The 25,141-nt window shown below is 46.7% G+C and overlaps 2 protein-coding genes and 1 long non-coding RNA gene across 3 annotated transcripts in view; all 3 read right to left on the bottom strand.

Annotated features, from left to right (window-relative positions):
* Positions 1 to 1,691: 1,691 nt before the first annotated feature.
* On the bottom strand, positions 1,692 to 7,536 carry TXNDC2 (thioredoxin domain containing 2). Its single transcript, XM_070361806.1, has 6 exons — positions 7,461 to 7,536; positions 5,384 to 5,434; positions 3,859 to 3,957; positions 2,711 to 3,563; positions 2,134 to 2,646; positions 1,692 to 2,088 (listed from the first exon to the last, which is right to left on the bottom strand). Exons 1-6 carry the CDS (start codon positions 7,534 to 7,536, stop codon positions 1,692 to 1,694), a joined length of 1,989 nt encoding a protein of 662 aa, XP_070217907.1.
* Positions 6,898 to 25,141, bottom strand: part of RAB31 (RAB31, member RAS oncogene family) — an 83,255-nt gene continuing 65,011 nt past the window's right edge. The window contains exons 6-7 of the mRNA XM_070361846.1: positions 17,491 to 17,600; positions 6,898 to 10,448 (exon numbers count right to left, since the gene is read on the bottom strand). Of these exons, the coding sequence (XP_070217947.1) occupies positions 10,351 to 10,448; positions 17,491 to 17,600 (208 nt within the window). The 3' untranslated portion in view covers positions 6,898 to 10,350. The remainder of the gene's footprint in view (positions 10,449 to 17,490; positions 17,601 to 25,141) is intronic.
* LOC138985429 (uncharacterized) lies at positions 11,349 to 17,483 on the bottom strand. Its single transcript, XR_011462488.1, has 2 exons — positions 16,786 to 17,483; positions 11,349 to 13,158 (listed from the first exon to the last, which is right to left on the bottom strand). It is a non-coding gene; the product is annotated as an uncharacterized lncRNA (long non-coding RNA).

The raw sequence follows: 25,141 nt of genomic DNA, 5'->3' as shown, positions 1-25,141 counted from the left end.
ATGGACTATAGCCTATCAGGTTCCTCTGTCCATGAGATTTCTCAGGCAAGAATATTAGAGTGGGTTGCCATTTCCTCTTCTAGGGGATCTCTCTGACTCAGGAACAGTACCTGCGTCTCCTGTGTCTCCTGCATTGGCCGGTGGATTCTTTACCACTGAGCCACCTGGGAAGCCCATGTGAGTACATACATATGCATATACGTACATACACACATACTCTGAGGCACCTGAGAGCAGGTGTCAGAAACCCAGTTGCCAGAACAACAAAGCAGGAACTTGCTACTAGGGTGCTGATGTCATAATGGCAGCAAGGGTCACACTAACTGAAATTTGAATCATAAAGTTCTTGGTAGCAGCAAATCACAAGTTTTGCGTTGTCTCAGATTGTGTGAGCATGGGTCAGTAGAAAGAGGTCCGAACTTAAAATCTGGAACCATGGCCTCCATGTCAGCTCTGACACCGATGAAACCCTCTAGAGGTTTACAGAGCCTGTGAAATTCCCTGACGTCACCATAGTACTTCCTGTACACGAAGGAGGTTAGATACGTGACTCTTTCAAATTCTTTACTTCCAAAAATATCTTATCAGAAATCCCAAAGGTTCATGAACATCAGAAAAGAAATTCCCACTCATCATTAAATCATGTCCCTCTACAGAAGAGTATTTTTGGTGTCAGTTCTAGGAAGTCTTGTAGGTCTTCATAGAATCATTTAACTTCAGCTTCTTCAGCATTAGAGGTTGGGGCATAGACTTGTTACTGTGATGTTGAATGGTTTGCCTTGGAAATTAACCAAAATCACTGTCACTTTTGAGATTGCAGTCAAGAACTGCATTTTGGATTCTCTTGTCGACTATAAGGGCTGCTCCATTCTTTCTCAGGGATTCTTGCCCATGGTAGTAGATACAGTGGTCATCTGAATTAAATTATCCCATTCCCATCCATTTTAGTTCACTGATTCCTAAAATGTTGATGTTCACTCTTGCCATATCCTGTTTGACTCATTTGAAAAGACCCTGATGCTGGGAAAGATCGAGGGCAAGAGAAGAAGAGGGAGACAGAGGACGAGATGGTTGGATGGCATCACTAACTCAATGGACGTGAGTTTGAGCAAACTCTGGAAGATAGCGAAGGAAGGGAAGGCCGGCATGCTGCAGTTCATAGGGTGGCAAAGAGTTGGACACAACTTAGCTATTAAACAACAACAAAAGAATGATCTAAATTTCCAATGTTGCCACTAGGACTACATGAGTGAGTGAAACAAATTTTTTCAAGAGTGAGTGAAAAAAAAAATCAAGATTAAAAAAATAGGGGACAGGGACTTCCTTGATGGTCCAGCAGTTAAGACTTTGGGTTTCCAGTCCAAGGGGTACAGGTTTAATCCTTAGTTGGGGAACTAAGATTCCACATTGCCATGCAGTGCGGCCAAAAAAAAAAGGTGGGGGGAAGTAGGACAGCTGGACTTCCCATCTACATCAGAGGAAATGATATTATAATTTCACAGCCGTTCCATCAACAAGGACATGGGCACAACAGGTATTAGGGCTTTTCAGAAAGGGTAGAGTCAATGTTTCTGATTTACAAGCAGGTGCCACTTGAACACACACTTTTGTCACCCCTCATCTTTTTTCATAAATAAGAAAATCAGAAGCTATGAATAGCCGACTATTTCTAACGCTTTTGGAACACATGATCACTTTAATTCTGCAATGAGTGTCTCAAGTTTTTCGTGCAGGGCACCAGAAAACTGGCCCACCTTTTCTTCTTTTCTATAAAACTGAAAGGTTGGAATGCAGTCGACCTTGCACTCTCTCACCAGTTCCTCACACTCGTCGGCATCGACTTCCAGGAACACCACATCCTCGTGCTTCAGAGACAGGGCCTGGAAGAGGGACTTGATGGTCTTGCAGGGCCGGCACCACGTGGCCGAGAAGTCCACGGCCACCAGCTGCTCCCCAGCTTCCTTTAGCGCCACCTTGAAGTCGTCTTTGCTCAGGATCACCTTCACCAGGTTGTCATCCAGGAGCTCTGTGTCTTCCTCTGACTGCAGGCTATTGCCTTCTGCGGGCCAGACTGTGTGCTCTAAGGACCTGGTGGTCTCACCCGCCTTGAGTAGAATGGTTTCGGTTGAGGACTTGGGGGTCTCACCCTCCTTGGGCAGAATGGTTTCAGCTGAGGACTTGGGGGTCTCACCCTCCTTGGGCAGAATGGTTTCAGCTGAGGACTTGGGGGTCTCACCCTCCTTGGGCAGAATGGTTTCGGCTGAGGACTTGGGGGTCTCACCTTCCTTGAGTAGAATGGTTTTGGTTGAGGACTTGGGAGTCTGACCTTCCTTGGGCAGAATGGTTTTGGCTGAGGACTTGAGGGTCTCACCCTCCTTGGGCAGAATGGTTTCGGCTGAGGACTTAGGGATCTCACCCGCCTTGGGCAGAATGGTTTTGGCTGAGGGCTTGGGGGTCTCACCCTCCTTGGGCACGATGGTTTTGGCTGAGGACTTTGGGGTGTCACCCTGCTTAGACAGAATGGCTTTGGTTGTGAACTTGTGGGTTTTACTCTTCTTGGGCAAACTGAATTTTGCTGGAAAATTGGGGGTATTGTCCTGCTTGGGTGAGATGTTTTTTTCTGAAGAAGTGGGGATGTCCACCTGCCTGTGCAGGGCAGTTTTGAGTGGGAATTTGGGGGAGTCAGCCTGCTGTGATGAAATGATTTTGCCTGGGAAACTGGGAGTCAGTCTGCTTGGGTGGGAGGATTTGGTTTGGGGAGTTAGAGGAGTCAGCCTGTTTGGGTAAGATGATCTTGGCTGGGAACTTGGGGGAGTCAGCCTGCCGTGATGGATTGATCTTGGCTGGGAAATTGGGGGAGTCAGCCGGCCATGATGGAATGACTTTGGCTGGGGTGTTGAAAATGTCACTCTCTTTTGTCGAGATGGTTTTTTCTGAGAATTTGGAGGCATAAGACTGATTGGGCAGAATGGTTTGGATTGGGGAGATGGGGGCATCAGCCTCCTTGGGCAAAATGGTTTTGGCTGAGGGCTTAGGGGTGTCGCCCTGCTTGGGCAAGGTGGTTTTTTCCGAAGAATTGGGGGTGTTGGCCTGCTTGTGCAGGGTAGTTTTACTGGGGGGATTGAGAATGTCACCCTCTTTTGGCAGGATGGTTTTTTCTGGGAAATTGGGAATGTTACCCTGTTTTGGTGAAATGGTTTGGATTGAGGAATTGAGGGTGGTAGCCTGCTTGGGCAAAATGTTCTGCTGGGGGGAATCGAGAATTTCCCTCTCTTTTGATAGGATGGTCTTTTCTGGGAAACTGGGAGTGTCAGCCTGGTTGGACAGGACGGCTTTTGCTGAGGAATTGAGAAAGTCCCCCTGCTTAGGCAGGACAACCTGGGCTGGAGAGCTGGGGGTGTCACCACTCTGCTCAGGTGGGAGTGTGTGCACAGCCTGCAGGGCTTCGGATGCCCCCACATGTGTCCGTTGAACATTGCTGACCTCGTGGACAAAGGCCTCCAGGGGGTGTGCTGGGACCTGGAGAGTCACATGGCTGGACATAACCTGTAATAATGGGCTTTCTGAAGGAAAAAAAAAAATATCAGAGAAGAAATAAAAGCATTCTGATCATCTACTCCAAGGAAGACGGACAGGAGTCCTTCTTAGAGCGCGTGAAGGTAGTCTTCTAACTGATACATTCATTTGCATACTCATATTCCACACAAGACCAAGCGGCATGTGATTACACGTAATCTTCACCTAGGTTTTTTCCCCTTTAACTACAAACTTCTCTGCTTAGCTTGACACTGCAGCTGACCCCCTAAGCACATAGGTCCCCAAAGCAGCCCCTTCCCTCCTCCTGACCTTTATCCTCACCTTCATTTGTTTCTCCTTGGTTGTCTGACCTCATTTCCGGTTCCTCCAGGACCCCAGCTTCATCACTTTCCATTTCCAGTTCCTGGTCTCTACCCACCCCTACTTCACAGGTGCCTCATGGCACCAGCAAGGCCATCCCCTTCGACCTTCTCCAACCAAACATCATATGTCGAGTAACAACCTGTACTGGGGTAGAGCCTACAGCCGGCCTGCCCTCTCTGTTTTCACAAGTGTCCCATTTGAGAGTTTCATGACACTCTGCGTTTTGGGGCTGCTCTGTGTGTGGGGCCATGCCGTGCCTGAAGTGAATTCACAGGCATTATTTCCTACAACAAACCACTGAGGTAAGTCCCATTGTGATCTCCACCTTACAAGTGAGAAAACTCAGCCTTAGAGAAGTTATGGGACCAAGTCAAGGTCCCAGAGCTCATCTGTGGGGCAGGTTCCGAGCCCACACTCCTGATACTGGGCTGGGCTGCCTGCCGAGTGCCCCATCCAGGGGGGTGACTTGAAACCATCTTTCCTACCCCCTTCCTCCAGGTCATCCCCAGCCACAGCCTTCTCTTTATGACTCGGCCACCACAACCATCTACTAAGGTCTCCTCTGTGATCTCCTCGAACTGTGGTGCTGGAGGAGACTCTTTAAGGAGATCAAAATAGTCAATCTAAAAGGAAAACAACCCTGAGTAGTCATTGGAAGGACAGATGCTGAAGCTGAAGCTCCAATACTTAGGCCACCTGATGCAAAGAGCCAACTCATTGGAAAAGACCCTGATGCTTGGAAAGATTGAAGGAAGGAGGAGAAGGGGGCAACAGAGGATAAGATGGTTGGATGGCATCACTCATTCCATGGACATGACTTTGAGTAAACTCCAGGAGATAGCGAAGGACAGGGAAGCCTGGCGTGCTGCAATTGGGGTCGAAAAGAGTCGGACACAACTGAATGACTAAATAGCAACAACAGGTCTCCTCTCAACTACACACCCTCTTCTGCAAAGTCCTACCTGCTAATCAGATGTCCAGTTTGGATATTGGGAAGGGAGATTATGACATGGAGGAGTTTTCTAACTGAGAAGAGGCAGTAGTGATGGTTCCCCATCCATGTGACAGAATCCTGGCCTCCCCTCTCCAGGCAGAAGCCTCAGCAAGGACCCAGGTTGGATGTGTTCAGAAGAGAGCTGGAAGCGGAGCACCTGCCTCCCGCACCACCTGGAAGCCTAGGAAATGCCACAGCCATGTGGGCTCCATGTGCCCATGGCAGTAGGGGTGATGGGCAGAGATTGCTGGGCCAGGGAGGTCCTCTCATCCCAAATGGGGCTGTGATGTTCTAAGACTTGAGCTTCTCTTCGAACCAGGAGAAGCTCAAGAGAACAAAGAAGCCACAGTACAGGGCGATTTGCAGTGAGAGGCAAGGACAGGGGCACAGGCTTGACCAGGGGGTGACAGCACGGGCCCTAACACCAGACAGCCTCCTCCATCCTTAACAGTTCCCAGTTCCAGGACCAGGCCAGACCAACCGCCTCACCTGGGAACCAGCAGGAGGCAGGGGGCTCAGGAACAGCAAGTCCATACAGCCCTGTGAACCCACAACCAGCCAGAGTTCGCACAGCCCTGTATACCCACATATTACGGAGAAAGGGCAGGAATCGGAAGACAGAGCTGTCACCAGAGTGAAACCATGTTCCTTAGGCTGAAATCCCCCAGGAGCGTGGTGTCCACAATTAATCAATATATTAATATGTAATTAATCATTAATAACACCACACTGCATATTTGAACATTGCTAAGAGAGTAGATCTTAAAAGTTCTCATCACAAGAAAAAGAAATTTTAACTATGTGTGGTGACAGATGTTAATTAGACTTACATGGTGATCATTTCACAAGATACACAAATATAGAATCATTATGTTGTACATTTGAAACTAATATGTGTTAATTATATCTCCATTTTAAAAGTTTTTTAAAAATCTTAATTGAAAAAGGAAAAAATAACAGAAGCTGACATTTGGCTCCTCCTTTCTTCCTAGTCTGGGCTTCCCTGGTGGCTCAGTGGTAAAGAATCCGCCCGCCAATGCAGGAAATGTGGGTTCAATCCCTGGTCCAGGAAGATCCCCAGGAGAGGAAATGACAGCCCACTCCAGTATTCTTGCCCTAGGAAGTCCCAGGGACAGAGGAGCCTGGTGGGCTACATCCAAGGAGTCACAAAAGAGTCAGACACAATTTAGTGACTAAATAACAACAGCTCTTCCTAGTCTATGGTTTTATGTGACTTACTAACTTCTTGGGCCTGTTTCCTCATTTGTAGCATGGATGCAATCATGGTATCTGCCTGATACAGGGATTGTGAAAACAGAAGGTCATGTGATATAAAACACCTGGTGCAGCAGCCAGGGCAAAGCAGGTCACTATACTCGAGTGTCTTGCTTATGAGCATCGGCTCTGTGCCAGGACTGAAAGAGGTGTTCTCTGTCGAGTGAAACCGTGCAGCCCACTCAGGAGACCCCTAGGGTGTCGGAGACTGTGTACACATGGCCCCGCTGGTTGCCCAGAGCCCCCACGGACAGTTCCTCATGAATATGGTGGATATAATACCTTGTGTGACACCTTGGGGGCAGGGGTTTTGGGAACTCAGAATCTTGCTTGGGTTTTCTGACAGCAATCTGGTGCATCTATCACAGAGCCTACAGCAGAGCCAAGGATCAACCGATGAGCAAACAGCAGGATTTCTGCAATGGGACATGCAGACATTGTCCCTCTCCTTGGTGGGATGAATAACTACAAAGAACATCACATCCGCTCAGCTCTGATTTCACAGCCAGAGGAGTCTGTATCAAACTTCAGAAAAAGTCTCTTCTGAGGCTTTTGAGATTCCAGAATTGTGGGTAAGGGTGCATTTGAATTACACTCTGCATCTTATATATGAGGAAACTGAAGCTTAGAGACATTGGTCTTCCAACCCCTCCACCCACTGCCAGCAATTGACTTAAAAAATTACAATTATTCAACCCAACGTTATAGTAAGAAAAAGACAAACTTGATAAAACTTAAAATATTTATTAGTATGAATCAGTGTGCGTTAAACCAAAAATAACAGATACAATTGGACCACGTGGAAGGCAGTGCTTTACTACAGAATACAAGGTGGACAGGTAGGTCCTAAGGTCTGCAGCGGCGTCTTCTATACGTGAGAACTGGGTCCAGCCCAGACAGAGGCCCCTTATGAAAACACGAGGGAGGGGGCAGTGTACACAGTCAAGTGCTGACACTGGATCTCTGGGTCTGGTTTTAGTAACGAAGGTTAAACCAGAACCTAACGGGGCTGAATGTGGCTCAGAGCCCTTTCTTTCGCTCGTTATTCAAGTTGTGATCAGCGTCACAGAGTAGAGAGATGCAGGGCCCTGAGGGGAGCCTATTGGGCCATCACAGGTCATGTTCCTCAACCTCAGGGGACACACCTCTGTCACCTGAGCTCCCCTGGGTACTCCACGGGGTCCAGCCCTTTGCTTGGCTAAAGGCTGGCTTCAGCTCTCCAGATTTCTCTGGTCTGCAAGCAAGTGCCCTGACACACTGCTCCCCACTATAAAGATGGCAGCTCAATTACGAGCGTGCAGCGTTGGCACAATTCCACTGCCACTTGGGGGAATTCCCATGGGGAGACAATCCCCCTGAGAGCCCATGCCCGATTTCCACGATTGAGTCATGAGCCACACTCAGCCAGGGGAATGGATCACATGTAGCTGTAACGAATCTGAAGTTGTATTTACACACGTGAAGGAAAACAGAAGAGCACATTTGGGGGAACTGGGTGAAGGACGCTGCTGAACAACTTGGAACAACAGTAATGTCCAGGCCTTTACATCACATCACACGGTTATGGTTCAGAGATTAGAACAGTCAGAAAGTAATCTCAAGGCAAAATAAAGGAAGATAAGCAAGGCTCCTTGTGGACAAAGCTCGAGCCCCCATCTTCAGAAAAGACCCCAGGTTCCTGCAAATGTCTATGTGCCCGTCTTCTCTTTCCACAACTGCTCCAAGGAGTGACTATAGGCAAGCGGCCGGCCAATGCCTTGAAAAGTTAAGGCTGCACAGAAAGGCAAACGAGTGGCTCCCAACCACGTGGGCTTCTGAAACTAAGCCATAGGCTCACGGGTGGGTAGCCTGCTCTGCGTGGTTAAGACCAGCTCTTTTATGCAAGATGGGAGTGCTGAACAGCCAGCCCAAAGCTGCAAACTCCTCAGGGCCATGCACCTCCTTAGCTAGGGAACTTTGTCTAGAGACAAGCTCTGGTCCTTAGGGACTGCCAGGTGATGTAAAATTCCAAAATAAGCCTGCATGCCACCTGGAACGAGGTCACTTGAATGTGCAACCCACATTTTTTTAAACTTTGTTAAGAGGCAAGATAATGGCTCAGCCTTCAAGCAGAATCACGGAGCCCATAATGTTGACAAGGTGCACAAAATCCTTAAAGCCCTGCAAAGTGTACCAAGGTGTCCAAGTTCCAATTTGCCAACAGTTTTAGGGGAACCCGTCTGGAGTTTAAGCTCTTGAACCAAAAATAAGTGTTTTCAGCTTCCATGTCCTAAGATTGTCAAATGATTCTGGCAAGCTGAATAAAGTGGTAAGAGCACCAAATTAACAACATATTCTCAAGTTGAAAAAACCTACGTCTGAGATTTCAAACTGTTTTCTTCATTGCAGCCCACGTGAAGAAGTGTGAATGGGGCCCTGATCTCTCAAGGACTCTCACTTTTTTTGACAGCAGACTCAGTATCCCCAACCATCAAGGGCTGGTGGGACCAGCATGGCAGGGCTCAAGAATGGCTCAAACCAAGTTACAGAAAGTTTGAGGTCTTTCATCGGCCCATGATCTCTTTCTTGATTTTTACACTGTAGGTCTTCAATGAGTGTTTGTTGAGCCTTTGAAGGTACCAACTGGCCCTGTTACCACACTACCTGGTCAGCCACATCTCACCCCACAAAAGCCACCAATCTGAATCTCCTCCAAAGTTCACTTCCCATCCTGAGCCTTCCTAGGAAAACAACCGCTTCTCAACCCCAGGTTTTTATGAAAATTAGAAAGAAAACAGGATGTGAACTTTCAATAGGGACAGTTTTCTTCCCTTCCCCTCCACTGGATTCAGACATCCTTAATTCACTGGGATTCCCAGGTGGCTCAGTGGTAAAGGATCCACCTGCCAATGCAGGAGACATAAGAGACGCCGGTTCGATCCCTGGGTCAGGAAGATCCCCTGGAGGATGAAATGGCAACCCACTCCAGTATTCTTGCCTGAAGAATCCCAATGAAGGAGGAGCCTGGTGGGCTACTGTCCATGGGGTCACAAAGAGTCAGATACGACTGAGCACAAAACAATTCACTGAGCTGACAGGGAGTCTGAAAAGGGAAGGTTCATCGGAGCCTGTTCCCAGCTAACAGGCATTCCAGGGGTAGGCTTGTGTTCAACCTTAATACCCACCCCACCAAAGCTTGGCCCTTTCCTAAAGACCCTCTGATTTCGTGGTTTTGGGCGGGGCAGGGAGGAGGGGCAAGCAGGGGGGCAGGTGTCTAGAATCTTACTGTGCCAGTACTTCTGGCTGGCTTTCCTGTAATCAATTATTCATTGATATTGTTTAATATGAGAAGTTTGCCCTACAATTTACATTCAAACATCATCCAGGTAATTTGTTCCTGGGATATGGCACTATGTCACACTCTTTTAGTAAAATAACACTCTGTGAGAAACTTCCCTAAGAGAGTCGGGATTTATTACCCTGCAGGTCATGCAAACCAGGTGGTCTCTGGAATAACATTTATATCCTGCATTTGTCACTGCTTACACGGTAATGACTCCAAATGATTTCCAACACCAGGCCTCCAACTCCCAGCGCAACGTGAAATACTGTAGTCGGGTTCGGTTGGTTTATATGACCAAGGCTTAGAAAAGTGTTCATGGAATAAAAGTCAGAGATGTAGACAACAGTTCCTAATACATCTTTCTCCACTTTCATAACAAGCTCGAGTTCTACCGTAGATGGTCCAATTACACCTCACTGAAAGGAAAATTAAGGGAACCTTTCGGCAAAGGTTGGTGGAGTAACTAAGGCAACAGCACTGAAGAAGTTCCTGACATTTGATTAGAAACACAGGAAATCAGAGTGGAACATCACTTTAGAACCTCACACACATAAGCCAGTAAGACTTTTGTACAAATTTAAGAATATTTTAAGGCTTTTAACAAAAAAACTCAACTATACTTAATACCTAAAATCCATTCCCTCTGAGTGAATTTCATACACCAAAGGCCATTCTGTGGCAGGGTGGTGGGTTTTCCCAGAGTTTTCCAGAATCCTTTTCCAGGGACACTTCCTGCCCTGTTCTCTGCGGGGCTCTCCTCCCTCTGAGCCAGGGGCCAGACTACCGAGGAGGGAGGCCCTGAGGAAGTGCCCAGGGAGGGAGCTCCGGCCTCTTCAAGTACAGGGGACCCTGCCCCGGGTCAGCAGCACCGCCGGCCGACCTGCGAGGTTGGCTTCCCCAGTTTGATGGATCCACTGTTTCCGTTTTCATGGGGGTCCAGGGGTGGAATCTGGCGACCTGCAAGGAAGGGAGGCCAAGGGTGAGTTCTTGTTCCCAGCTGACCCCCTGTGCAGATGGGGGCCTGCTCCCGCTCCCCGACGTCATGTGTACAACCTGCAGGCTGCAACCAGGTGGAGGGGCTACCTCTTCCAGTGTTCCCCCACCATGCCACCCCCCAGCCTGGGCTGTGTGACGTCAAACATAGAAAGGAAAGGAAAGGTAAAACCAGCTTTCTGCATCCGCCTTCTCCACACAGGCATCAGCACACTGCTCGCTCCCAGCCTTCCCCCATCCGCCCACTAGAACGACTGCCTCTCAGTTTCAACAGCAACAGTGAGGCCTCAGCTTCTTAAAATAGACCTGGCTGGGGAACTGCGATGGTCCCAGCAACACTGCGTTTTAACACCAGGTTTCCATCCCTCATCCTGCCAACGCACACAGAGAGTTAACGGGAAAGCCTCTAGAGACATTCTTCACAGGAAACAGTATCTTAATGCCATAAACAAGCAGAGCAAAATGTTAGTCGCTCAGTCATGTCTGACTGCTTGTGACCCCATGGACTGTAGCCTACCAGGCTCCTCTGTCCATGGGATTCTCCAGGCAAGAATACTGGAGTGGGTTGCCATTCCCTTCTCCAGGGTATCTTCCTGACCTAGGGTTCGAACTTGAGTCTCCTGCATTGGCAGGCGGATTCTTTACTGCTGAGCCACCAGGGAAGTACTGCAATACTCTTATGATTTCTTAAGTCATAAAACTGTGGTGCTGGAGAAGATTCTTGAAAGTCCCTTGGACAGCAAGGAGACCAAACCAGTCAACTCTAAAGGAAATCAACCCTGAACATTCATTGGAAGGACTGATGCTGAAGTTTCAATACTTTGGTCACTTGAGCTGACTCATTGAAAAAGACCGTAATGCTGGAAAAGATTGAATACTTTGGTCACTTGAGCTGACTCATTGAAAAAGACCATAATGCTGGAAAAGATTGAAGGCAGGAGGAGAAGGGGGTGGCAGCGGATGAGATGGTTGGACGGCATCACCAATTCAACGGACGTGAGTCTGAGGAAACTCCAGAAGATAGCGAAGGAAGGGAAGCCTGGTGTGCTGCAGTCTATGGAGTTGGAAAGAGTCAGACTTGACTTAGTGACTGAACAACAACAGTGAGGCAGCCCCTTAAAAAGAGCAGGAAGCCACTAGCGCTGTGGAAACACACTGAGAACTCAGAACCTGTGGTCTGAGTTACCTGGAGCTTACTGAAAGCTTAAATATATTTACACAAAAGAAGAGTTCCAGAAAATGCCATAGCATTCGGTACCAAGGTGATCACATTGGAACACTGTTGAATCAGTATTAATTACATGGGCACAGAATAGGGCAAACACACACACACATCTGAAAAGGCTCTGGGCATCCAACCATGTCTGTGCTGTTACAAAATGTCCTCTGAGAGCATAGGCACAGTCTCCAAACAGCTCCTCCGGAGGATAAATCCCACAGCAGGGTGTTTATTTTAATAAGGTTTGTATTGTGCAAGATTTTGCTCAGGAAAAGTTAAAAGACTTTTTTTTTTTTTTTGAGTTCTATCTTCCTGAAAGTTGACAGCTCAGAGAAAAAGCAGGTTTTGTAAATGATTCCTCAAGAACAAAGTTATGGGAGAAAACTGATTCCAAGCCTGTAAACTGTATATTATGGTGGCTCTGGACTGGGGCTGTGACGCTTTTATACACAACAAAAATAAAACAGCACACTCAGCGGCAGCTGTCCTGGGGATGGCCGCTTCCTGCACAGGCCTGGCATCGTCTTCCTGCCAAGCTGCTGTCTGGGTACTTCCCTCTCTCACCCTGGTCCCAGGATCTACCAGGCTCCACTTTGGTTGGATGGGTGGTAGAGGGGCTGGGACCTGCCTGTCACTTCCATTTCTCAATTCTGATTTTCTGAATTATCCAGAGAAGTAGACTGACTATGCTTACCAGCTTCCCTGGTGGCTCAGATGGTAAAGAATCTGCCTGCAAGAAAGAATCAGCAGACCTGGGTTCAATCCCTGGGTCAGGAAGATCCCCTGGAGAAGGGAATGGCAACCCACTCCAGTATATTCTTGCTTGGAGAATCCCATGGACAGAGGAGCCTGGTGGGCTACAGTCCATGGGGTCACAAACAGTCGGACACGATTGAATGACTAACACACTAACAAACTGACTGTGTCTACTAGGACTTGGCAGCATTTGCTGTTAATCACGATCTCCCAGTCTCTCTATTTGGGGCGGAGGGGTCCTCTCTGACCCACTGCAGAGCTCACGATCAGGTGGCCCCACCCCAGGAATACAGAATGGAGCTGGCACCACACTGGTGACACCTGAGGTCACCCTCTAAACTGTCCTTTTGCTGCCATCAAGAAGACAACATTGGGACTGCGAGATAACCTGGAACATTAGCGTCTAGACCTAGGAAGGCGCTAACGCTCTGTGCAGGATGAGCACAGCGTAGGATTCAGGAAGTGGATTCAGCCAGGATGCTGGCAGGAAATCCTGGTTGGGGATAATGAGAGTGCCATGGAGAGAAGTAGAAAATAGGGAGGGAAGGAGGACTGCAGGAAGTTACCTGGCAGACGTGACAACTGGTCGGAGGCGGGAAGATGAGAGAGAGAGGAAGAAAACTGAAGTTCAAGTCCAGGAGCCGTGGGAACGGTGGTGCCCCAGCAAAGACAGAAGTAAGGGGCGAGATCACCATTGACCTTGAATCCAAAACACCAAATGTCTTCAACATGGAGGGGCTTACGTTCCTTTAAAATCATTAGGCTTCCTTGCTATTCAAAGGCACTATTTCCCTTTTTAAAAAAATTAGTAGACTATATTTGGGGGGAGGGGCAGTTTTAGGTTTACAGAAAAAATCAGGCATGAAGTTCAAAGAGTTTACATATACTCCTCCTCCTCATCCCCAATGTCCTCTAACACCTGTCATGCGTGGGGACCATTTATTACAACTGAAGAGCCACTGCTGATCATTAAGTGAAGAAATAAGAAAACAACTCAAGGGACTTCCTGGTGGTCCAGTGGTTAAGAATCCGCCAGCAAACACAGGGGGACACAGGTTCGAGCCCTGGTCCAGGAAGAGCCCACATGCTGCAGACCAACTAATCCCACAAGCCAAGACTTCAGTAGAAGCCCACATGCTGCAACTGCGGAAGCCAGTGCTCCACAGCAAGAGAAACCACCGCAATGTGAAGCTAGAGCACCGAAACGAAAAGTAGCCCCCGAATGCTGGAGTAGAGAAAAGCCCACATTAAGCAACAAAGACCCAGCACAGTCAAAATAGATAAATACTTAAAAAAAAAAAACAGCAAATCAATACAAAATGGGAAAATGTTGAACAGACACTTCATCAGAGGAGACACAAGGATTGTGAATAAGCACATGAACAGGCACTCAACACTGTCGGTCATTGGAAGATGGATGTCAAAACCACAAGGAGAGACCATCACAGTCCCATCTGAATGGTTGAAATTTAACAACTGATCGTCCCACCTGCTGGCAAGGAGCTGGAGCTACTGGAGCTCTGCGGGATTAGGGGTGGGAATGAAAAATGCTAACACCGCTTTGGGACACAGGCTGGGGGACCCATAGAATATGGACTATTGCCTATGAGAGGAGCCAGCCACACTCCTTCGAGGTGTTTATCCACACAGAAACTTGCGCGTGAAATCTCATCACAGTCTTGCCTGTAATCACTAAAACCTGAAAACCACCCAAATGTGTAGGTGAATGGATTAACAAATTTTTACTCATGCTATGGAATGCCATGGGAGACTCTTAAGTGTGCCTTGGACAGCAAGGAAATCAAACCAGTCCATCCTAAAGGAAATCAGTCCTGAATATTCATTGGAAGGACTGATGCTGAAGCTGAAGCTCCAATACTTTGGCCACCTGATGTGAAGAACTGACTCATTGGAAAAGACCCTGATGTTGGGAAAGACTGAGGGCAGGAAAAGGGGGCAACAGAGGATGAGGTATTTGGATGGCATCACCAACTCAATGGACATGAGTCTGAGCAAACTCCTGGAGATAGTGGAGGGCAGAGGAGTCTGGTGTGCTGCAATTCATGGGGTCACAGGAGTCAGACACAACTTAGCAACTGAACAACAAACTTGGATCAGGACAAATGACCTAATTGCTCGAATAAAGAAACTGCATGGAGGGAACCTACTGTGAAGGAGAGGCTTGAAAGGCACACCAGCTAATTTTATCACTATACATGGAGCTTATTTGCATCCTGACCCAAACATACTGTTAAATGAAAACAAATCATTTCTGATAATTATAAGCTACTAAAAATTTGAACATCACATGTTCAATGTCATTAATATGATAATAGCATTATGACGATGAATGCCACCATATAATTGCTTTGTAAAAAAAAAAGTTACATACTGAAAATATTTACAGATGAAATGATGTTCTGGATTGCCTTCAAAATAATACAGGTGTGGGGGGAGGGGCAGGCTGGGGGAAGTGTGGGGTAGGGATGAAGGCAGCTTGGTTTTGAGTATGGTCTGCCCTATATATCTGCAGGTTCTGTATTCTCGGATCCAACTTACCTCAGACTGAAAATATTCAAGAAAAAAATTCCAGAAAGTTCCAGAAAGCAAAACTTGACTTTGCCACACTGGCAACTATTTGAATAGCATTTACATTGTATTTACAACTGCATAGCATTGTTATGGTCTTAGGTATTATTTGCAATCTGGAGATGATTTAAAGTATATGGGAGGATGTGCTTAGCTTATACACAAACACAATGCCCTTTTATACAAAGGATTGAGCATCTTTGGATTTGGTGTCAGTGGTCCCAGAAGCAATCCTCCAAAGGGCACCAAGTGATGACCGTACCTGATGTTCATTACATTCTTCAGTTTACTGGTGTATATGTTTACAGTTTTCCATAACAAAGTCTTTAAGTCCCCTGCAATCTGACCACCATGAAACAACCACTGTTAACATCTTAACATGTGTGTTCCCTTTGACTCTTCGCCCAAAATAATATATTTACAATTACACAGTCTACGTGCTTAGTCTCTCAGTGATGTCTGACTCTTTTCCACCCCATGGACTGCAGCCCTCCAGGGTCCTCTGTCCGTGAAGATTCTCCAGGCAAGAATACTAGAGTGGGTTGCCATGCCCTCCTCCAGGGGATCTTCCCAACTCAGGGATTGCACCCAAGTCTCCCTCACTGCAGGCAGATTATTTACCGTTTGAGCTGCCAGGGAATGTAGTCTATGGTTCACATTTTATAAAATCAGGGTATTATACAAAGTGTTCTGTAATTTCTGTTTCACACACAACAATTTATCTTTTTATGTCAGTAAAGACAGATTTACATCCTTGTTTTTAATCACTAGTTTACACTGGTGTTCCAGGATTACTAAAAAATCGTTTCCCAAGTTTTGGGCAGTTAAGTCATTTCCTGTTTTTCACCAGAAGCTGCCATCTGCAATAAGAAGTGGGCAGACTGGAGGCTCAGAGCATGGGTTCTGGAGTCCTGCTCCCAGGACTGACCCCCTGTGACCGGGAGTAAGTTGCAAACCTCTCCACACCTCAATGTCCTCATGTAAAGCAGGGACGATAACAGAGACGACTTCATAAGATAAATGGGGCATTAATGAGCTAGTAAACATTGAAGCAATTATTTATTTCAGACGTAATTACCCAGTATAAGAAAAACGCCTGAAAAATCCCATGGACAGAGGAGCCTGGCGGGCTATAGTCCAAAGGGTCACAGAGTCAGACACGACTGAGTGACTAAGCACTACATAAGCAAAACATTTGTTTTTCCTAAATGAAGTAGACCACCAGGCTCTCAGGAATTCCTTATGCAAAGTCCCCATCACTTTGAGCCATAAAGACCTTATACAAAAAAAAAAAAGAAAGGGACTTTCCTAGTAGCCCAGTGGTTAAGACTCTGTGGGGGGACTGTGGGGAGGTTAAGGGGGGCACTTTCAATTCCTAGTTGAGAAGCTAAAATCCCACATGCCACATGGAGGGGAAAAGAAAAAAGACCTCATATGCATGAAGAGATTTACACTGGCTGAGCCGTGCAAAGGAATACCTTTCGAATTAAGAGACTAATGCTCGGATTTAGGCTTGTCTTCTTCTGTGAAGTCTTTACGTCATTTTTTATTGAAAACATGACTTTGCATAAACCTAGGGAGGTCTCCTAGCTCTTGCAGAAATCCCAGGGTGAATTTCAGATACACAGAGCTGCATTGATGCTGGGAGAGAGCTCTGGAAAATACGGGGAGCTGCATGGGGACAGGGTGACAAATACACACGACTGTATATAATGTAGATAAACAACAAGGACCTACTGTATAGCCCAGGGAACTCTACTCAGTATCTTGTAATAGCCTATAGGGAAAACAATCTGAAAAAGAATACATACATATATATAATACATATACAGACACACACACACGTGTATAACTGAATGACTCTGCTGTACACCTGAAACTAACATGACATTGTAAATCAACTATACTCTAATTAAAAAAAAAAAAGATCAGAAATGAGGAAAACCTTTCCACATCGACTCTTTATCCACAGGTCTCGTACGAGGGAGACACTGTTTCTTGTTGATGATCACCAGACACGAAAAATGACTACAAGCTTCTCTTGTCTCCTTTGCCCAGAGTCATTCAGCTTCATGGGTGACTTTGGTTTTCCATATCTTTCTCACTCTTTTTTTTTTCCTCCCCTCAACATACAAACATAAAATGCTATAGAATGTGTAATTGTGTAAGTAAAATAAATTTTATTTGGCAACGGAGTTACTTCATTCTGAGTCGTGAAACACAGACTGGAAGGGTGAAAGCACAGACTCTTGGAGACAGAGAACAGCGAGGGGTCGTGTGGGTCTGCAGGAACCTGGGCAAGGCTGCAGGGTTTAGTGTCTGTGGCACCAGATAAATTAACTCAGAGGAAATGCTCTGCTCCAGAGCTCCGTGGCTTTTATCCTCTGAGCCCCAGAAGCATAAAGATGCAAACTATCCTGAAAACACAAACCAGATACTTACTGATTCCTTGAAAGAGCTCTTCGATATTAATTGCATTCTTTGCACTTGTCTCAACCACGACAGCTCCGATGGACTCCGCATACTCCTTGGCATCCTTCAAAGGCACTTCCCTGGAAAAGAGGGCAGACCAGCAGAGGTGAATGCCCGTCTGTACAGAATAAATAACCCTGCAGAGCAAAGAAACAGCTCACATGCAAATAGCTTCCTCGTGGGCCTGCAGAATAACAACTCGGTCACCCAGTAAGTATTAGAAACGTGGGTGAAGCTTTTTCAAGCTTGAAACCCAGTCTGTGGCATCCATGGAGACAGGACATGCGTGTATAAGCTACTGTCCCTGGTCCCACCAAAGGAGAGAACTCCAGAACAGTAGGAAAGGCATTGTAAGTGAGGCCAGCTTTCCGAGTTAGGATTCGTTCCAAATTTTTTTCCCATAATAATGACTCAATGTTTTTTAAAAATTGCACATGTGCACACACTCGCATATGTGCTTTTCTAACACTTTCTGTATATTGCCTTTTACAAATCAGAGAAAATACATGATGTGATCTGGAAGACTGGCAATGAACACATTTACAGTTCCAATGGCGTATTTGAACTTTCTCCTTTAAAAGGCTGTTACTCTAAAGGTTTAGGTCATGAACTCATTCCAGATGAATAATCTAAAAAAACATTTATTGATGTACTTTCTCAGGTGAAGATACTGCAGCGGACTGAAAGATTAAAAAAGACACAGTTCCTATTCTCCAGAAGTCTATTCATTGATTCAACCAATATTTAGAGAGAACAGTTGTATGCCAGCCCTTTCTTGTAGGCAGTCCCTGCCTTATGGAACATACACCAGAGAGCAAAGAAACACACACCTATGGACACACTAAGCCACACTATTATAATGTCTGTAACACGGAGATAACAAAGTAAGTGCTCAGGAGTAGAGGGTAGAGAGCCGAGCGTTTGATCCAAGGAACCAGGGCAGGTGCCATAGAAGCGGCCACTGAAGTGTGGCCACCAGGGGCAGCAAGAACACGGACCAGAGCCTGACAAAGGCCCCCCAGGTTGGGTGCGCCCTCACCCCTCCTGCGGTGTGGGACCCACTGCCACGTGGACACCTGAGCCATGTCGGCTGGACTCTAAACTTGCCTTATCATTCTTACCAAGGACACCCCAGGCAAAATGACCCTTTTGAATCTACCCTCTTCCTCATTTCTAACAGACAAGCCCCCAGGCCTCTCAGTTATTATAAAAAAAAAAAAGTCTTTGGTCTTTTTGGTAGCGATGAATTTTACAGAGGAAATATCCCAGAAGAGGGCTTTTCTAGGTTCAGTTTGGCAAGTTACTCTACTTTTTTTTTTCTTTTTCTTCCTGGCCGTCTTTATCAAACCAAAGCTCATAGGATGGGGCTCCTCCCTGCCCTAAGGTGCAGCAGAGGAGACTGTTCACAGGTGTGGTTGTGGGGGGAGCCCTCTGGCCACCGTGGAAGCTGTGGAGAACCCTCCTCTCCAGGGAGGGAAGGTCAGTTCAGGCTTCCGTGTGTCCTTCTAGGGGGCCCAAGAGGAACAGAACACCGTCTACCAGGATTATGGTGAGAACAAAGTCACTCATGACAAAGTCCAAACCACCCACCCTGAGGGAGACGGGAAGCCTTCGAGAAGGGCAGATGCTGTCACAGCTGACAACGCTGGGCCCTGGAAAGTGGAGAGAGGATAAGTATGTCCACCGATCTCCCCCAGGTTTAGAACAGGTCTCGTTAAACAGATGACCTGCCAAGGCGACGCGGTACTCGGGGCGGAGGCAGGGCCAGCCCAGCAGGTTCTGCTCACACTGCTCCCATCCAACCACCCAATAGGAACCCACACTCCTGAGGCTGTTCCTTCAGTCTTTACAGACAAAGAAATATCCCCAGAGTGCAGCCTGGTGCAGGCAGGGCTGGGGGCAGGGGCCAAGTGTAGCCTGTCCTGAAGAACAGGTTCCTGCCCTAGGAGCCTGGGGAGCCAGGGGCGTCCGTTTAGCATCAGAAATGAGCTGGACTGCGGGACACCCAATGGGTGTCAGAGAACTGTTGTTGGGACAAACAGTACAGCTACAATCTGAAAGGAGACCCTGGGAAGGTAAGCGTGTGCTGCCCCGGGCCTCTAGCAGACGTGTGTGACCAGCGGGTGGCCCTGGGAAGCCCTTTGGCTGAGTCAGAGGTCAGGCACAGCCTGGGGAGGGGGCTGGAGGGCACCTCGGAGACGGGCCTTCTGTGATCACCCTCACAGAACACCATGGCATCCATAACTTTCCTTCAGTTCTTTCAACAAATATTTACCAAGTGTCTGCCATAGGCTGGGTGCTTTGTTAGGCTTTCAATAGGTAAACTGAAGTGAGTCCACCCAAGCCAAGGCATAAGCACACAGCAGGTCAATTTTGATGGGAAAGAGTACTTTTAGACTTTCAAGATGAAGTTACATCCAGGAAGGCAGGACTTCCAGAAATGCTGTGCCTCAACCAGGTTCCCGTGGGTGCCTCTGACTGGTCCTCCAGCTCTTGCAGTCATCACCCCCAGGCCCACCAAGGGGATCAACACACAAATCCACCAAATGTTCCTGTGAACAGAATTCCTCCATGTCTTCTAAACTGTAAAACCCAGCACTTCAGCAGGAGTTAGAGGCTTCCTGCCTTAGACCTCCCTGTTCATGCCCAGGCGACAGCCATTCTGGGTGCTTCTGGAGCTCACGTCTGTCTCTGGGCCCCTGCTCTCATCCACCCCTCTGCATCCCCCTGACGACTGTCCACACGAGGGCTCCTAGAGAGTGCAGCGTAGCAACCCCTCCATGAGAGCCCAGAGCCCTGGTGAGACTTGTCACCTGAATGGGCTGTGGATTCTTGCGATCAGGACCATGGTTTGTTTTGGGGAGGCTTCCCTGGTGGATCAGATGATAAGAAATGGCCCTGCAATGCAGGAGACCCAGGTTCGATCCCAGGGTCAGGAAGATCCCCTGGAGAAGGGAATGGCAACACACTCCAGTATTCTTGCCTGGAGAATCTCATGGCTAGAGGAGCCTGGCAGACTATAGTCCATGGAGTCGCAAAGAATTGGACATGACTGAGTGACTGAGCACAGGAATCCTAACAGGGCCAGGCACCTACCAGGCAATCAGTTAGCACCTGCTGAATGGCAGGGTGACTGTCTCCGCAAGTGGCCTTCAGCAGAGAGGAGAACTCAGGTAGAGGGTCCAAGCAGACTTCAGGGGAAGTATGGGGAGTGTGGACAGGGAGGGGGCGAAGATTCACCCAGCCAGGAGGGAGACTTAGGGCTGAAAAACACACGAGAGGGGGCATCTCCCCCAGCCCCAAGCTCCAACAGTCCTCAGAGGTCACATTGCAAGAAGGTCCACGCACCGCCATCCAGGCAGAGGCCACGGGTTCTGGGAGGCTCCCCACCGGGGAGGAGGGCGGGAACCCACATTCCTGTGGCTGCAGATTTCTCCACAGGCCAGGCTGCCCAACGAGGGTCCTTGTTTTGTTGTTGGCGGGTGTAACCCAGCAACGCAGCAGCTGACTCATTCCAGTCTCGGGCTATTTAATTCCCCCCGAGCCTCCTCCACGAATGGCAGGGGGAGAGGGGGGAAGGGACCCCAAGAAGGCACTCCGGGGGCCCCACCCGTGAGGAGGGGAGTCCAGTCGGCAGGCCGGGGCAGACCAGCACTCTGCCCTCGGGCACCGTTCCTGACAGCAGGGAGCGGTGACCTCCATGGGCCTCCCATGCAGAAGTGCTCTGGCCTTGAACTCTTGTTCACAATGTGTGAACAGCACTCACATCAGAAAGGCAGCCCAGCCTGCTGCTCACGGGAGTGAAATTTTCTCCTTCAGTGGCCAGCCTCTTCACATCTCCCTCACTCAGGTCTCAGCCCCCTTTGCTGCCAGATGGCATGAACGCTTTTCCTTTTTAAATATAAGTTGATATCATAAAGTGCTCAAAACAGTACCTGGCACATAGATAAGATAGACCAAAGTTTCCAGAATAAATCTTTACAAAGACGGTACCACTTTCTTAGCAAACGTCCCAAAGATTGAGGAAATGAATCAAGTGGAGGAAACAGGCAAACGGAAGGCTCAAAGTACCTCCGAGCCCGAGGAGGTTTATCTGACTCATGCCCCTTGTTTAATTACCCAGAAAGGCTCCCAGGCAAGGCGTCACCACTCCACAGAAGAACAGGGAACACAGGCTACAGCATTAAATACATTTGTGGGTGTTGTTCAATCGCTCAGCCGTGTTCAACTCTTTTCGAACCCGTGGACGGCAGCATGCCAGGCCTTGCTGTCTATCACTAACTCCTGGAGCCTGCTCAAACTCATGCCCATTGAATCGGTGAGGCCATCCAACCATCTCATCCTTTTTGGTCCCCTTCTCCTGCTGCCCTCAATCTTTCCCAGCATCAGGGTCTTTTCCAGTGAGTCAGTTTTTCCCATCAGGTGGCCAAAATATTGGATACACTAACTTTCATAAATCACTCCAAGAGTAAAATTACATCATAAAGTTCTTTCCCCATGAGGAAGATCTGACATTAATTTAGAGTAACTTTTATTCAGAGATGGAACACTGAGGTATAAGCCACAGATACCTCTTGTTCTATGAAATTCTCATGCTTGTTCTCTGCAAACTTTGGTTTGGATTGTTTGGGTTTTTCTTATTTGTAAGTGCTCTTTGCATATTAAGGAACTTAGCCTTTTGTAATATATTTTCTGCATTTCTTTCAACTTACCATTTGTATTTAGATGTTATCTGTAGCATTTTTGCCATACAGAAGTTTTTATATAATCAGACTTAGTGATCATTTTCTTCTATGTCTTCTGAGTTTTGTATCATTATTAAATAGTTCATTCCAAGGTTACTTTTAAAGATTCAACTGCTTTCTCTAACTTTTATGGTTTTGTTAAATTGCACTTAAATCCTTGATCCATTTTGAATTTATTTTCTCTCATTTTTCCTAATTATCACCAAACCATGTACTTAACTATCCCCTTTTTTGCACTTATTTAAATATCACCTTTATCATATACTAAATGTCCCTACATATTTCACCCTATGTCTTAGATTCTGTGGTCTGCTCATTGATTTTCTGTCCATTTCTGTGACATGCTATATTGTTTTATTACTGAATCATTAAAATATATTTTAATATATGCTGAGATCAGTCCTTTCAATACTATTTTTGCCTGTTTATCTTTATAGGTGAATTTTAGGATCATTTTGTAAAACCCTCTCTAAAATGTTACTTTAAATTATTTGAGGTAATTTTACCTGGAATCTCAGTGAATTCATGATTTAATTTAGAACAAACTGACATTTCTACAATACTACTCAGTTTTCCTATCCAAGGGAAAAGCACCTTTTTTATCCTACCTAGAACTGTAACATTTATCTATATAGGTCTAGCTCAATTCTTGCTAAATTTATTCCTAGGAATTAACAATATTTCAATTGATTATTTATTGTATATAAGTAAAGGATAGTTCTTCAGTAGATAATCTTAGTTTTCCTAATCCTGCTTGCAATGGAAGAAATGTACATGAAAATGAGGATCACATTATTCACACATCAGACTGGTCAAGATGAAATGATTACTATCTGCAGTGTTAGCGTGTGGAGAGAGAGGAAGGCTCAAACTCCGCAGGCAGGGTCACCATGTGATTCCAAAGAGTTCGTGGGTAAATGCAAAACAACCCAACCACATCTTCTAAGACGTTTTCAGGTGTCTTAGAGAAAGTGCACAAAAGTCTCCACTCTCCCAGAAGAGTAAACACGTATGTTAAAAAACAAAACACTTTGATGCTAAAAACAAAGAAGCGAAATGACAAACATCCGAGGTTCCTGCTCTTCCCTGTCTCATGACAATAGTCACGAAGCTTCTCTAGATGTCTTCAGAGGATGCCGCCAGGCATCTTGAAGGGCGTCAGGGTCAGGTGTGTTCTACAGACCTCCGATCCCATGATAATTCGGGGCTTATTAGAAATGAAGACCCCTGTGTCCAGACCTACTGAACCAGAATGTTTAGTGGGCTCATCTCAGAAACAGGCATTGTATCAACTTCTGAATATCTTCTTACACTTTTGATAGCTTGAGAACAACTCTCGTAGAAGGTAGACTCTAAGCTACTGAGTTCGATATTTTTGCAGTCTATGCGATTCATAATCCCAAACTATGAAGTCCAGAGTTTGGATATCTCTATTAAGATGATGACTATATACTCAGGACATATTAAAGTATACATTTATCAGACACCATTTTACAAGTGATAAAAGAACAATGGCCTCTTGAGCTATTACCAAAGAGCTAGTGGTTCTGGTGTGTGCTAGTGTGGACATTATATTTCTAAAATACCATACCAGCATTGAGCAAGCATTTGATATTCTGCCAACCACCTGGGATGAGACAGCTACCATTTCACTGAAAAATATCTGCCCTGTAAGTTTACTCTCTCCTCCAACCGTAGCCCCCTTCCAAGGTCAAGCTTATACCACTGACTCAGCTGGCCATGAGGACACAACACGGCACTATGAGTGGGAGAGGCTGTTGACTGTCTGCTGGCATTACTTTTTGCCAAAACCTCCCACGTGTTTAAGGCATTCTAGCCAAAAGCAATGGAAATCAAGCAACATCCCATCAAGACCCAGCAGAGGCAGGTTGCAGGCTGCTTGCAAAGGCTGTCATGTGCCCTGAAGTGGTCTCCGTCTCCCCAGCTCCCTCGAGCAGCCACTGAAATGAATAATCAAGGCTTACTATGCTCCTGCCAGCTCATACTTTATCTAAATATCCAAGATATTTGTGTCACACCCAGAGAGGCAACCATTTTAGCAATAAGTGAAGCCGCAAAATCTCTTTTCAACATGCCAGTACTTTTAGATCCTCAGATTGGCTTATCTGTAAGGTGGAACTAAAACTTAAATGAACTTTAAAAAAAAAAACAAGAATTACTACCTTTGCAATAAATATCTGATTGGACAATAACTCTTTTTAATGATACTAGGCACTTACAGTTAAAGCACTTGGCATGTGTACCCTGGGAAGGATTTCTGCTCCCAGGGGGCCAAGTCTGCTTGTTACTCTGTGTCTGTAAATGCTATCCACCGGGCCACATTCCTGGTGTCAAGTTCAAACAAGCAGTGTCAGGTTCCTGCCACAGATTTAGATGGCCTGTTTTCTCATGGAAATGCCACAATTTGAATTGAATGAGGACTGAGCAGAAAACACAGGGTCTCAAGGGGGAGGCCTGGCCGTTTCCTCTGCCTCCTAGCCTCCTAACACGCCTTCTCCAGACAGAAACGTAGGTTAGGCCCAAGGGGCCAGAGAAACCACTGGAAAAGGTCGTTAGCTTGAAATTCTCTATCAAATCAGTTACCGTTTATTTTTCTCTCGGTAATTCAGAAATCACTGTTTCTCCTGGATCCTATTCTTACTTCTTAAGAGATGAACAAAACATGAACATCGGCTCTGGGACAGATGCTGTTGTTGTTCAGTTGCAAAGTCATGTCAAACTCTTCGCGACCCCATGGACTGTAGCACACCAGGCTTCCCTGTCCTTTACTATCTCCCGGAGTTTGCTCAAACTCATGTCCATTACGTTGATGATGCCATCCAACCATCTCATCCTGTCGCCTCCTTCTCCTCCTG

The sequence above is a fragment of the Bos mutus genome, chromosome 24 (genome assembly GCF_027580195.1).
Source record: "Bos mutus isolate GX-2022 chromosome 24, NWIPB_WYAK_1.1, whole genome shotgun sequence".
Taxonomy (NCBI): domain Eukaryota; kingdom Metazoa; phylum Chordata; class Mammalia; order Artiodactyla; family Bovidae; genus Bos; species Bos mutus.
This window is presented reverse-complemented; position numbering and strand designations above follow the sequence as displayed.